This window comes from Triturus cristatus, chromosome 4_2 (genome assembly GCF_964204655.1).
Source record: "Triturus cristatus chromosome 4_2, aTriCri1.1, whole genome shotgun sequence".
In the NCBI taxonomy this organism is placed as follows: Eukaryota; Metazoa; Chordata; class Amphibia; order Caudata; family Salamandridae; genus Triturus; species Triturus cristatus.
Genome location: NC_140586.1, coordinates 285,720,012 through 285,734,030, shown reverse-complemented (window position 1 = coordinate 285,734,030; position 14,019 = coordinate 285,720,012). Strand labels below are relative to the sequence as shown.

Genomic DNA, 14,019 nt, shown 5'->3' with positions numbered 1-14,019 from the left:
AGAATGTTGGAGGGCAACAGATGCCTTTGGAGTGGAATGTAGGTTGGGGAGGTGTTCAGGGAAAGGTTAGTTATAGTGTTTGAGTTTACATTGTGGTTCAGGCAGTGGCTAGGCCACAGTTTACTTGGTGCAAACAAAAACTCAGTGACTAAAGGCCACCCAAGGGGTGACACCGCTCCTCTAATAGAGACCCATGTGGGTCATAACCAGATAAAACAGACAATTCTATTGCTTCTAATAACACCTCATGGCACCACCTAAAAACACCTCAATAACTTCAGGATGTAGAATTATTTCCTTAATTGTCGAGGGGGATAGCAACTCTGCCGCATAAGTCCTTCTAACTTTTGTTTTGTGTATGCCAAGAGATAAACTAAGGTGCTATCTATGGCCTCTTCAAAACGCAGTTTATGGTTGCCTGTATGTGTAGCCCCAGAGTCATGCGGACTTTATAGTCCCAGAAGTATTTCCTATTAAGATGTCCCGGTTAGCCACTTTCTTATTCTGTAAACTCTGTACAAACTTCAGGTGTCTGATTCACAGCGGTGGACTGGCCTTAATTTAGGGATCACAGCACCCGCATAGGTCCTGGTATGGACTTCTATCAGAAAATTCCTCTCTTCCTTGTGTGCAATATTAACAAGCATTGGCATAGCCAATAGGTCTCGCCTTTTGGACCTTATAAGTGTTTAGCCATGCAACAGTTGCATAACTAAATACTTATAAGGTCCCAAAAGCGAGACCTATTGGCCATGCCAAGCGGCCGCAAGCCGCGAAAGTGAAAATGATCGCGATCAAACATCAAAGCGGCCGTGAAAGTGAAAGTAATCGCGGTAAAGCGGGGCGCGCGACCCCGCGCACATGCACTGTAGCTCTAGGCTGGCCTGGTAGCACTTTTTGGAGCCCTCTCCATAAGTCTCGCCAGACCAGCGCATGCGCTGAGTCAGGCGAGACCTAAAAAGGAAAGTATCCTTCACCTTATTGCTTAACCAGAACTCCTTTTAAATTCCTTTTTGAGGTGGAGCGTTTAGATTCTATCGAACTCTTTCTGACATAAGGAAAACAACCGGCGGCGTGTCCATACGTCCGTCCTGGCGCCGTATTCAAGTTTTTAAAAAAAGAACGGGAGTAACACTACCATTGTCTTGAAAAAGAAGGTGTTATGTGAATATACCTCCGAAACGCGTCGACGCTCCTATTGCAGCCACAAATCCATCTGTTTGAACATTACCTTAGATGCTTATGACTTGTAAGGCATCAAGGTTTATGTGGTGAAATCTTGTTTTTTGATTGTGGCAATTGTTGACAAAGGTTACTGTCTGTTTTTAAACTCTCGTGCAGCATTTTTTGTATTTTAACTAGGATCAATTGGTTTTTATTATTGAATGCATTGTAAGTGCTTTATTGTGATTTCTCTGATAGAATTGTTTTCATTATTTAATGTCTTGAAAAATATATTGTTTTAATAAATTTCAACCATCATTTCAATAACTATAGGTTCTTTGTGACAATACTTAGCAGATTCAAGGTGTGGATGTGGTCGGTATGATTGGATCTAAATGCATGTGACTTTGATCACGAGTGTGAGGTAAGGTGTGGATACAAAACATTCCCAGAGGACGTCTTTGTAAAAAAGCTGCGTATTTAGGCCAGGGCTCAGTCGGCACCCAGGGATACCTGCCAAGCCCAGATGTCTAGAGAGATCAATTATAATACAATTGCTTTCAGCCCCAGATGCCATGATCATGGTTTCCACAATATTGTTTTCAAGAAGATGAATCCTCAGCACGTTGAGCCTGGCAAGGTTAGATAGATATTAAACCATTTTTGAAAGATAGTCTGTTAAAGCAACCCTTTGTGACATGGCAGGCTATATTGGGTCATCTCAGATTCACACTACTGCTAGTAAGGGTATTTGCAGCCCTCTGCAGCAGGCATTATCTTAACAAACGATCTGGCTTCTGCAAACAAAATAAAGATCTCTAGAGTAGCTACATTATCTCACCAGGCTATATGGCAGGCTAGGGTAGGATGCGCAATGTCAGTCAAATATTAGTTGTTCCTGACTTGTGATAACTCTTCCCCAATACAGTAGGCTAATCAAAGCACCATGCCATATTGAAATCTAGAGTTTCCTCATTGGGCATTATGAATGGCTGGTAGGTTTAGGTAGTGACAACCACTTATGTATCAGAAATAAGAAATGTCATGAAAGTAGCTGGCTTAAGAACAACATGACTGAATGTTCTGCGCAATTGCGCAATCTTTTCACACAGCAAATTATTGTTTGACATGTCATATGAGAAAGGTGAGAAGGGAGTTAAGCTAATGCACATTGACTTATTGGCCTCTTAGCTGTGACAGTGAATTAGTGTTGGTACCACCTTTCATGTCACCCGCTCACACACCAAACTGTGGCGTCCCTCAGGGGTCCATGATATCCCCTGGGTATTCAACATCTACCGAACACTTGTACCAAACCTGATTAAATCATTCAACCACACCTGTTGCAACTATATAGATGATACCCAATTCATTGGAAAAATGGGTGGTCTGGAAGACCTCTCCAATTGTATAACTTGATGACTGCCTTTGATCCATAACCACATGGATGATGAGCAATGTTCCCTCTAATTTTGTCTCTGTGTGTGGCAGTGTAGAGTATCTGTGCACTGCAGCCAAGGATATGTGTGCCAAGAAACCGACAATGCATGTGAAAGGTACATGGGGTTCTCGTTTAGGCCTCAGAGGTATGTGCTCACATGTTGTCCTTATTAGCATTAATTATATGGGTTTATAAACCTGCACAGCACGCTTGTCTCTCAGTGCTTGATAAGTAATGTGAAAATTATGCACAAAGAATTAAATATAAAGCATTAACGTTTGAGATAAAAGGAAGAGATGAATAGAGACCCATTTAGGTGCTGATTTATTGAAAGTGAGACCAGAAAAGCTGAGTTTAATCCCGCCTTCCTTTTTTTTCAACAGTGATATTAGGCAAATATTGTATTTCAGCAATCCTCCATTTTCTTCATTATCGCATATAAATGCACTTTCAAATAAGTTAGTTCACAATATGACGCGGAAATCTTGTTTGATTTAATAGACTGTAATGTTGCTCTACCTTTATGAATGTGGGCTGCATACAGGGTGCACATGACAAATTACTTGCCTGCTAGTTCACAAACATGTTGCCAACCAGCAGCTGTAAAACATTTACATCTTCTCCAGCTAGAGATCCTTTCCATGCTGTGGAGAGGAGCAATAGAGCCAGGTTTTACTCCCATTTATTTTTGGTCCGAAAAAAGTTCAAGCAATGGCGTTCTATTCTCGACTTCAGGACTCAACACCTACCTCAAAAAACAGTCTTTCCGCATGGTCATCTTGCAGCAGATTCTGTTGCTCTTGAATCCAGGGGATTACATGTCCAATCTTGACTTACAGGATGCATACTTCCACATCCCCATCCATCCCTCTCACAGGAAGTACCCACGATTCGCAATAGCTAGGAGCCACTCTCAATTCAGAGTGCTACCTTTTGGCCACAAGTACTATAGTGCTCCTTGTGGCATTCTCCTTCTATATATTAAAAAGGACATTAACAGTGGGAAAACAATAGCTCACATAGCTAAAAAGGAAACTCGCATAATTCGGGGTGATCTTAGCCTCATGTCATGTGCCATTTATGTAAATACTTTACTCCTGTTTAATTAGAAATCGGGGTACATCTGAGTTAAGATGTGAGATGACCTGGTGTAATGATCTAACAAAGAAACCCTAAGGCAAACCATCTAATGAGATTGATACCGGGGTGAGAAATATTTGGTCTCCCCACAAATGTCAGTGATCGGAATGAAACTAAGGCGCAAATATTGTTAAGGTCCGGAAATACTGCTAAATCTCCAGCGGCAGAGATCAGAGTATGTTCTGTTTGGTTGCAAAGTCTTCGACCAATAATACAATAAGCGTTCCAGGGGATGAATTAAAGAAATTATGAGTGTTGGCCTATTGCTTGATATACTCCAGCTTCTATTTAGTGTACCTACTTGTACAAAGGAGATTAAGGACTTAAAAACATGTATTGCCATATGCTGATCGTGGAGAGAATGTATATGACACAGGTGAGCCAGAAAATAAGCATTCGTAGTAAGATGAGTTATACAACTTTAGGAAATCAAGGACCAGATGCATTATTGAGAACTTCCATTACAAAGCTGTATTTGAACAGATTCTTTGATGCAGCTCTGCAAATATTTTAACCTGTGCTTGGTGTACAAATCCAGCACAGTGCAGAGTCCATTCACCGGTAATCATAGCAATCCTGGTTTATGATTATTCATGAATTAGGATTTCGTCTGAGAACCATTGTTGATGGACGCAAATGTAGAGTGAAAGGCTTGTAAGACTTAACAGTACTTGTGAATCTCCCAGTTATTGTTGGTCCTATTCCTTCAGGGACAGTGGCTGTAATATAAAAAAATATGGGTGAAAGTTAAATCATTTGGCACAGGCAGTGCTTTCTGGCACCACTGTCTTGCCTCTATAATCTGCAGCTACCACTTACCCAGTGAAACTTCCCATTTTATAAATTTTTACTGATTGCTTGCAGCAAACAGTACGTTTTATAGTCAAGTCAGGTCAAACTTTATTCGCATAGTTTCCGTTGCATAAAAGTGAAAGAAATCCGTTACACCATAAAAATGCAATATGCTTTACAAATAAAGGCATATACGTATAATAACTTACCAATTTCATATGAACAAATATAAAGCAAATAATTATATCTCATTAAGATTCTCATTAAAACCTAAGATCAATAATCTGATGAAACAATTTAACAGCAGCAATATCACAAGGGATAAAATACCACCCAAAACCAGTCAATCAATCAGGGAATTGTAAGCGCGCTACTCACCCGTGAGGGTCTCAAGGCGCTGAGGGGGGGTCCGCAAATCTGTGTAGCCGAAGAGTCAGGTCTTGAGGGTCTTCCTGAAAGTGTTCAGGGAGGGGGCGTGTCTGATGTCTGCCGGTAGCTCGTTCCAGGTCTTGGTAGAAAAGACTTAAAGTGTATAGAGTACTTAAATTGCTACAGAAAAAAGAAAGCCAACTTTACTATTTTTTTTTTAACAACAGATTTTCATTGATTTCCAAAAGTGCCAAAGGAGCAAAGCCGAGTAAGCATTATACATGTAACAGGCATATTGTAGAAACCACACACCCTGCGGTCATCATAAAATAATGTTATGTAAGCATGCTCCTCGCCCAAGCGCAACCACATTGCATTAAACTGGTGAGTTACTCACGACTAGCCTGTCAATCGGGTCCCGGGAAACCGGAGGCCCCAAGAGCGATAGGTCAATGCCTCTGTACTTGGCCCAGCCCGCCCATATCTTCCCGTGCTTTTGCAGACATCCTCGTGCCTGAAACACCGCCACTTCCACCGACAGGCATCTATCCATAGCTTTTTTCCAATTATCTATACTAGGTGGGGACACCGCCTTCCAGTGTTGCACAGTGTCACGCTTGGCAAGTGTAAGACCCAAGAATAGAAGGTGTTGTTTTTATCTGTTTCCCCCCATGTCTTCTGTGCCATAGAGGAGAATCAGCCCTGGGTCTGCAGGGATGTTTCACTCTAGGACCCGCCCTACGCATGACCTAATGCCAGACCAGAAACATTGCAACGCCCCTCAGCTCCATACCGTATGTAGGAACGACCCCTCTTCCGAGTCGCAGCGAAGGCACATGGAAGACTGCGAACTTTACTATTTATAGTAAAAATGCTACCTTATGTTCCATTATTTAGTCTAAACATTTTCTGCATCCTAATAACTGAGCTCTTTCCTCAGTTTCCATGCAGCCCAAAGAAAAGTAGCCATGATATAACCTAGTGAAGGGATTTCAAGCCGTTGCAAAAATTGCAGCATTGCCCTACGATGACAGGAACGTATATTTCACAGAAAAGGAATTAAAATGCTATATCTCTGCTGCGAATAAAATGGGCAGAAAAACAGTATATGCTCAGTGGACTGTACAGAAGTGCCTTCACAGGGACAGCTTGAGAGTTTAGTATGGGAGTAGGTATTTGGTGGAAAACCGAGCATCAATGGGATAAAACTCAATTGAAACCTTACCAGCCCAAAGCGATGCTGTAAATTAGATGCAACAGCAAGGAACGATTGGAACCCGAGTCCTGCCGTCGGGACAGATTGGTAGTACCCAACCGTAGGGATGTTCTTGTACTTTGCCAATCTTTTTCTTGCTGCATTCTCCAAAAAACACTGTTTTGACTTATCTCTAGAATACTTTAAACAGTTTTGAGGGTACTCAAACAAATCAGACAAACCCAATACTGTCAAAGTAGACTGAATGTATTTAAGTTATGGTATCTCCTTAGCAAAGTCTAATTTAAGGTAATCTTTTAGCACTTCATGGTTAAGTGGCACCGTCTGCCTTCACCAAACAGAGTGCCACAATAACAACGGAGCCAAACATATTGCATCCTTAATATACGGTAAACCCAATTCGTTATGAGAAATTTAGTTAGAGCAGCCTTTGGGCAGGGACAGAAGTCTCTTCACAAACAAATCCTCCACACGTAGCAGTGGGTCAGTGTCTTTGTTTACTGCTGCAATAGTGGTTGCAAAACCATTGATTCATTTACTTGGATGCCATACAAGAAGAGTGAACAGCCCTTTCCAATCCCCTTTGCCTTCCACATCCGAGGAACTACAATGCAATGTTGATGTTGCTTATCGCGATGACTTTTGTGACTTGTAATTTAACTTTATTGGCCAGATACTTTGCCAGATTGAAAGCTACGATTAACGATAGGAAATGCTCTTCGATCAATACAATACAATGACTGATCTCCGTTTCTTCAGAAATGTGTATCTAGCCCTTATATGGTGCATCACCACAATCAGCAGAGATTCCTCAGCATACCTCAAGGAGGCGAAAGCCTCATTAAGGTGAGTTGGAAAGACAAAGGGGATACTAGCTCATCAGGGAAAAGGCTTGGGATAACAGTCAATAATGGCAAGCCTGCTTTGCTGAAAATGCCCCGAAGCAGTCATAAGTGTAATGAATCGAATTTCTTATGAGGGGGATTTAGGCCAGACATAACCTTCACATCAGACTTAAAAGCAAAGTTGTATGTGATCACCTTTAATGCCTTCTAGTTAATGTTTGGTTCAGTTTGAAAAGAAAATGGAATGACAGCCTGTTTGTGTATAACATGTCTACTATCATTGTCTTTTTGTTTTTGATGTCCTGTTTAATTTTACTGTGATGTATTTGTTCTAAAGAATTACATGACCATTCGTTGAACAATAAGCACCACGCACTAAGTCAACCTGAAGACTATCTAGAGTTCTAGACTATAGTGTAACAAAGCCCCAGAAAACGACTTCACTATGGACTTTCAGAACAATGTTGGTATTGCTCATTGAAGAATATTGTATAAGGATGACTCAATTAGCTTTAGACTTTTTGTACATTCTTACATGACGTGCGTAGCCTTGCTCCCTGAGGAATATTAAAAAAGTGATTGGTTGCACTCATGCTATAATACTTTACAGTTTCACAGGTTCTGACACCTCAGGGCATTCTAGCACATGCTGTCTTCATATCCATCTTTATTTAATTGTGAGAAATGTTATGTATGATATATACTTCTAAAATACATTTAAAAAAACTTTCAGTGAAGATGAAGATGGTAGGAGAGGTGACGCCAGCAGAGTCTAATAATATACTGAGAAATATGTGCATCCTCATTTAAAAGAAATGAAGTGATGAATAAAAAGAGACTGGAAAATAAGTAATGCATATTTAACTTCGAGTTAGCAGCAGTGGGAAAATATTAGGATTTATAATGGACGTTTAACATAGGAGGAAGGAAATAGAAAGTATAGTTTTGCTTATATTGCAAAAATTAAGCAGTCAGGATCCTGGCAATGTGTGTCAGGTGAGTTAAAGATAAAGCCTCCATAACGAGCAGAGGAAGGAGTTAGCGAAGATACGAGCAGGGAAGGGAAGGAGATAAAAGAGATGCTAAGCTGATGTCTTGCAGGAAATTTCCTTTTTTGAGGTTTTGAGAGGGGTATAGTGGATTTCGAAGGACCGACTTAACAGATGAGAATAAAATCAACCAAAAGATGTGCAAGAAACTGTCCGTGTGAAAGAATCATTAGAGAATCAACACTCTCAGAAGAAGGGGAGAGTTTCAGAAGTATTAAGGTAGTTTATCACGGAGAATGACTAGATTGACCCTTTAAAATATTGTAATAAATGCGACATGTGTTGACAAATCAGTTCATCATTGCAATTCACTGTTGTATTTCAATTGTATTCCTGCCTTATGTTTCAGAATATGGGCATTCCTTCCAAACTGATTGTGTGCGGAATGACGTCCAATGGTTTTACCATCGCTGACCCTGATGACAGAGGCATGCTGGACGTCTGTGGCTTTGACAGCGGAGCTCTGGATGTCATTCGTAACTTCACCTTGGATTTAGTTTAAATAACACCTGCAAGGGGATTAACATGGACAAGGCTGATGTCAAGATGTGCATGGTATTTTTTAAGAAGGGCGGCTAGCCTTTACTGCCAGAGGAATGTTTGATTTTATATGGTTGTGCTACAGGTATGAATTAATATTGTTAGCTCCCATGGGCACACAGTATGAAAGTCGTTCTTTCCATTATTCACTTGACTGCTGTGTGATTCTGCTCTTTATTACCTACCCTGTTGACCCCTTTCCTGCTGATCTATTGAGTAACACTCTCCTTTTTATCTTGAACTTGGGCAGTACACGCACAATATGGTGACATGTCAGAAAATTAAACAGCGGGGGCAAGCCCAAGGGGTACAGTAAATGATTCAGATGCACACTGGTGTAAGCGGTTAGTGCTTTACACACAATTTTGTAGGACTGCATGACAGTAAAGGAATTGTGCAGATTCCATTTTTTTGGACAGGTTATCGCTAATCACTTGACCTGCTCACACACTTTACTCACCAGTCACTTTAAAGCACTTTTTCCTCTGTGAATAGCAGTCATTGTACTGCTACAGTGGAGTAGCATCTTTGTTGATAACCTTATTTTATAGTTTTTATATTTCAAGACGCAAAGATATTTCTGTGTATTGGAGTAAGAGAGAACAAATTCCGTGGCAACATTTCTGTAAATTGGCGGGGTTTTGGTGAAAATGTGCCTATATTTGCATGCCATGTTGCACCAATATGTGTGCGAAACATATTTATAGCGATTTGTTGATGTGTATTTTCAGTGTCAGTTGTAACTTTTGTTGCTCTCTTGCTCTAAGTAAGAACCCTTTCATTTTCACACTATCGTTTGTAAGGAATGCTTTGTTACAGCGTATATACATTTGGCAATGAACTCTCTCACATCCTGTTACTCTCTGACCAGGTTTCTTGTGCTTGTGTCTTGAGCCCACCTATCTAACTCTCCTTCTCTGCTTTCTTTCTCTTCTGTACCAAATTTCTGTTTATTTCTGTAAATTTATTTAGGTTTTCTATGTACCTCTGTTCATAGGCTTATTTAAGAGGTAAATGTGGTCACCAAGCAGAGTACATTAGTGTTTAGAATTTGACTTCTAGACCCAGCACACATACTTGCAAACTACTGCTCTTTCTCCAGTTCTCAAAGCTGTAGTTTAGCGCAAGGCAATTATTAATGGCATTAGACTTACTAGAAAGTAGTGCACAAGTCAACTGAATTGGCAGCTGTGTATATTTACTACACTTTCAATGAATTGTCCTTGCAGGAAGGACATTTCAATATTACTGCTGCGGACCCAGAATTACACGCTGTTTGCTGTTGTAAGGTATGGCGTGTTTTTTGAAAAACGTGTAAATGCATACATGGCACTGTTCTTCTGTAGACAATGTTGTTGTTTTTTTTTTTTTAAAGTTCAATACAGATAATTCGGCACTTTCTAATAGCAACATCTTTTAGTTATGCTTAATTACTTTTTCTCAAGTCTGGTAGGAGAAACTTTCGCTTATTTTATTTTATGCCTTAACCGTATTAAAAATGTTATTGTATTGGATGTTTGAAGTTATAACAACTGTTCACCTGTTACTGTGGTACAAAGCTGGAGAAAGTCATTCCTAAAACAAGTTGTTTCGCTTAACAGTTTTCAGGCACAAAACATAGGGCCTCATTAAAATGGCGGAGGGACCGCCACTGTCAGGCCGTAGGTGGTGGTCCCACCACCATCGGACACCGCTTGACCGCCTGCCACATTACAATGGCGGGCCGATGGTAGGTGGTTGGAGAGGCCAACCACCACGGATCTAATGGGCTCAATGAGCCCGTCGTTCCGTCGGAGGGACTTGTATTCCTACAACAGTGGTGGTGCCTACTCATGCACCGCTGAAGGGATTACGTCTCTTTCCGCCGGCTGTTTCATGGCAGTTAACCTGCCATGAAAAGGCAGGCGGAAAGGGACTTTGGGGGCCCCTAGTGGGCCCCCGTGCTCTCAACCTTGGGTTCTGGGGGGCACCATATCCCTGCACCATGTGCCAGGCACCGCTTGGTACCTGTCACATAGTGCAAGGATATGCAAAATGTGTATTTTCTGTACTGCGGCGTGTGCTTGCAGCCCGAAGCACACACCGCAATACAAAACATACACATTGCCACCTTGAAAGCAGTCGTATTGTAATTCCTGTGGCAGGACCGCCGGCAGCTAGTCTGGTGGTCCATACCGACCATCATAATCAGGCCCATAGTTGTGAAGTTTTGAATGGGGTTACAAATTCAAGGAAGCACTTAACCATTGTCTTTCTACTTGAAGATACACATTCCCTGTGCCATCCACTGTTGCAACATTTTGTAGCTACATGAACCCAGGGAAACAGCAGTGATCTGATTAGGGCAATGCAAAGGAACCTGAGGGCTGAGTGACTGGTGGCATTTTCATTGGCCTGACAAGCCTTTGCATGGCCAACGACTGGCTTTTTCAATCAGAATTTTTTAGGTTGGCGGTGTGTAGCCATTTTAAAAGTTTTAGAATTTTGTTTCCTATCTCTGTCAGACCATCATGTAAGAATCTAGCCCTTGTCCTGTCCTCTGTTGGAGCCAGGATGAAATGCCTTTTGCTGCTAATATCAAGCTCCTCAACCTAACACAAATCTTTGGAGGTGAAGGCATGGAAAAAATCCTGTCCTAACAATTAGATTTCCGTTCTTCATTTGCAACCACGGATGGATTTCACATTTGTAGAAGCTGTAAGTAGAGTTGCTGTCAACATCTAGAGGACAGCACACCGTCTGTCCTCAGTCTAAAATTCTGTGATGAAACTGCATACCAAATTCACAGTAATGCCTGTAGGGAAACAGTGGGGCATTGAGAAAGTATGAACTGTGGTGTCCCTGTGGCTTAAACAAACACTCCGTTCCTACAAAACCGCACCCAAGCTGTCCGTATCGGCCAATTTACTGCCTCCAAGCTAAGAACTTCTTGTGGGGTCCCACAGGGATCCTCGCTCTCACCACATCTTTTCAATCTCTATTTACGCCCTCTGATAAGATCTCTAAAAGACAGGAAGATGACCACCTTCAATTATGCAGACGACCTTCAACTCACGTTCTCAATCGACAACTCCCCCGATTCTATAACTGACTTCCAATCTACTATGACGTTCATCCAGCAATGGATGAACCTCAATCATCTAAAACTCAACCCCAGCAAAACAGAACTGATTTTGACAGGCGGAAGTCGTAATCAGCGGGGCCCACAATATTGGCCGAACAACCTGGGACCCCCCCCCCGCACCCTCCACCTCAGTTAAAAGCCTAGGGATCACCATAGGCAACAACTTATCCCTAAAATCGCACGTAGGCACAGTGGTATCCACCTGCTTTCTCCAGCTACGAAAAATCAGGAAAATCAGCAGGCTACTGTCCCAAGCAGCGCTGGTCCAGGTGGTGATAGCGCTGGTCCTGTCTCGGCTGGACTATGCTAATGCTACTTACCTTGGACTCCCACTCTGCCTCACCAAGTGACTACAGCTGGTACAGAACCAAGCTGCACGATTAATACATAAACAGCCCAGATGGCAACATGCCTCTCCCCTCCTCAAAAGACTGCACTGGCTCCCTGTCCTCCAACGCTGCACCTTCAAAGTCGGCGGCCTAGTGTTCAAGTCCCTAAATGGGCGCCGCCCCAAATTCATTAACAATCTTATCTCTATCGCTATACCCCCACTCGGAACCTTTGCTCAGCTCAACTCCACCTCCTGACGGTAACCACCTACAAACTGAAACACCAAGGGGGCTGCAGATTCGCGACTCTAGCCCCACGACTGTGGAACTCCATCCCCCTGGAAATACGACTCCGCACCAACCTGCTCAATTTCAGGAAGACCCTCAAAACCTGGCTATTCACAAAGACTTACAAATAAACTGTTCCGGACTGGCCACCCCTAGTTCTCTCAGTACCATGAAACCAACCGGTGAACAAGAGCTCTACAAAACTCCGATAAGATATGTGTTGGGCCGAAGCACATTTAAAACCCCTCATGGTTTGGTGACTGTTAAAATGAGCCTGGGGTTTCTACATTCTGCTCAGGTCCGATCTGAATTAAATAATAGAATAAGTCATGTTGAGGCCTGAACACAGCAAACATTCTGCAAACAATGTTCCATTCACACAGACAAACCATTAATAAATCAAATATATTATGCCTCAAAATAATGTCAGAAATATTATCACCCACCTACGTTTCTTCTGTAGTTGGTCTAAGGACCTTCTCTTTGCCTGGATGGGGAAAATGACAGCTATCTATAGTTTTCTTTTTTCTGTCATGTAAGCAGCACATTCTGTACTTGACTGTGTGTTTTTTTGCAGGTGGAGCAAGATTAACCATTACTTGTCTTTAAAAAAGTTTTTTTTAGTGAATCTTATTTTTCAATAATATGCTGCATTCAGCAATACGTTTTGTTAATAAACAATTTTAGTAGTTTTCATTGCAATACATAGTGTTCAATACTGTGGTGGACAATATGGACTTACAGAAATTGTTTATGTAAAGACAGTATGTAGTACAGGAGCTGCCGGTTCAAGTTTTAAACAAATGAACAGTGATATTATAAACCCACAGATCATGAGAGTCATGTCACTCTGGATCAGGCCGTCCACCTGGCGTATGACACGTGAGCCTCTACGACAGTCTTTGCTGATTAGTGTAGCATGTAGTGCGGCGATCTGTGCTTTACATCCCCTACACTCATGACAATAGGCAGATTCATGTTCCTCTGAAAGTGAGACTCTCGTTCTTGAGGGGGAGACCCAAAGACCTTCCAGGCAAAGGGACCCAGAGAGCAGCTGTCAATCTTGTGCGGGGACGGAAGCAGGGAGGCCTCCCCTATCTACTCTACAAGTGATTCTCGGAAAGTTTGGAGATCATTGAGTTGACAATTCCAGCAGGCTGCAATTGGGATCTTTCGCAGCCCCCTAACTTTCTCCCTCAGCAGCACCACTGTTTCAGCCTTGCCCCGCTTAAGCATTGCTGTGCACCAATGGCTCAAGGCTGGAAGGTTGTGCGACTTCCAGTTCATAGCTATGGAACGCCGTGCGACGAGGAGATCCAGGTCAAGGAATCGATTGGTCTCCACTTGTGTTTTTTTCCATTTCAATATACCCAGCAACACCCCTTCCATGGTGAGAAACATGCTAGTAAGTTGGTGACTCCTCGGGGAATTCATGCCTGTGGGAGAAGTACACCACCAACCATTGCTTGCTCCTGGTTCACATCCGGCAGGCTTAATTCTCCCATCTGACGCCCTGCCAACCGTCTTGCAGGCCACTGCAGCTGCGCCGCCAGATAGTGGTGCTCGAAGTTGGGTGCCCCCAGTCCTCTCTTGTCGACGGGCAGTTGTAACTTCCTCATTGCTACCCGTCTTCTCCCCATGTTCCATGTAAAGGTAACCAGTGTGACATGCAGGGACCGAAAGGTGGACCGTGGGATATTTACTGGAAGATTATGGCAGGAG

At 42.4% G+C, this 14,019-nt stretch overlaps 1 protein-coding gene across 1 annotated transcript in view; it reads left to right on the top strand.

Moving 5' to 3' along the window:
- The window catches only part of RO60 (Ro60, Y RNA binding protein), a 446,084-nt gene extending 433,085 nt beyond the window's left edge, over positions 1–12,999 (top strand). The window contains exon 9 of the mRNA XM_085601530.1: positions 8,366–12,999. Coding sequence (XP_085457656.1) covers positions 8,366–8,518 — 153 coding nt within the window. The 3' untranslated portion in view covers positions 8,519–12,999. The remainder of the gene's footprint in view (positions 1–8,365) is intronic.
- The last annotated feature ends 1,020 nt before the right edge of the window (positions 13,000–14,019 follow it).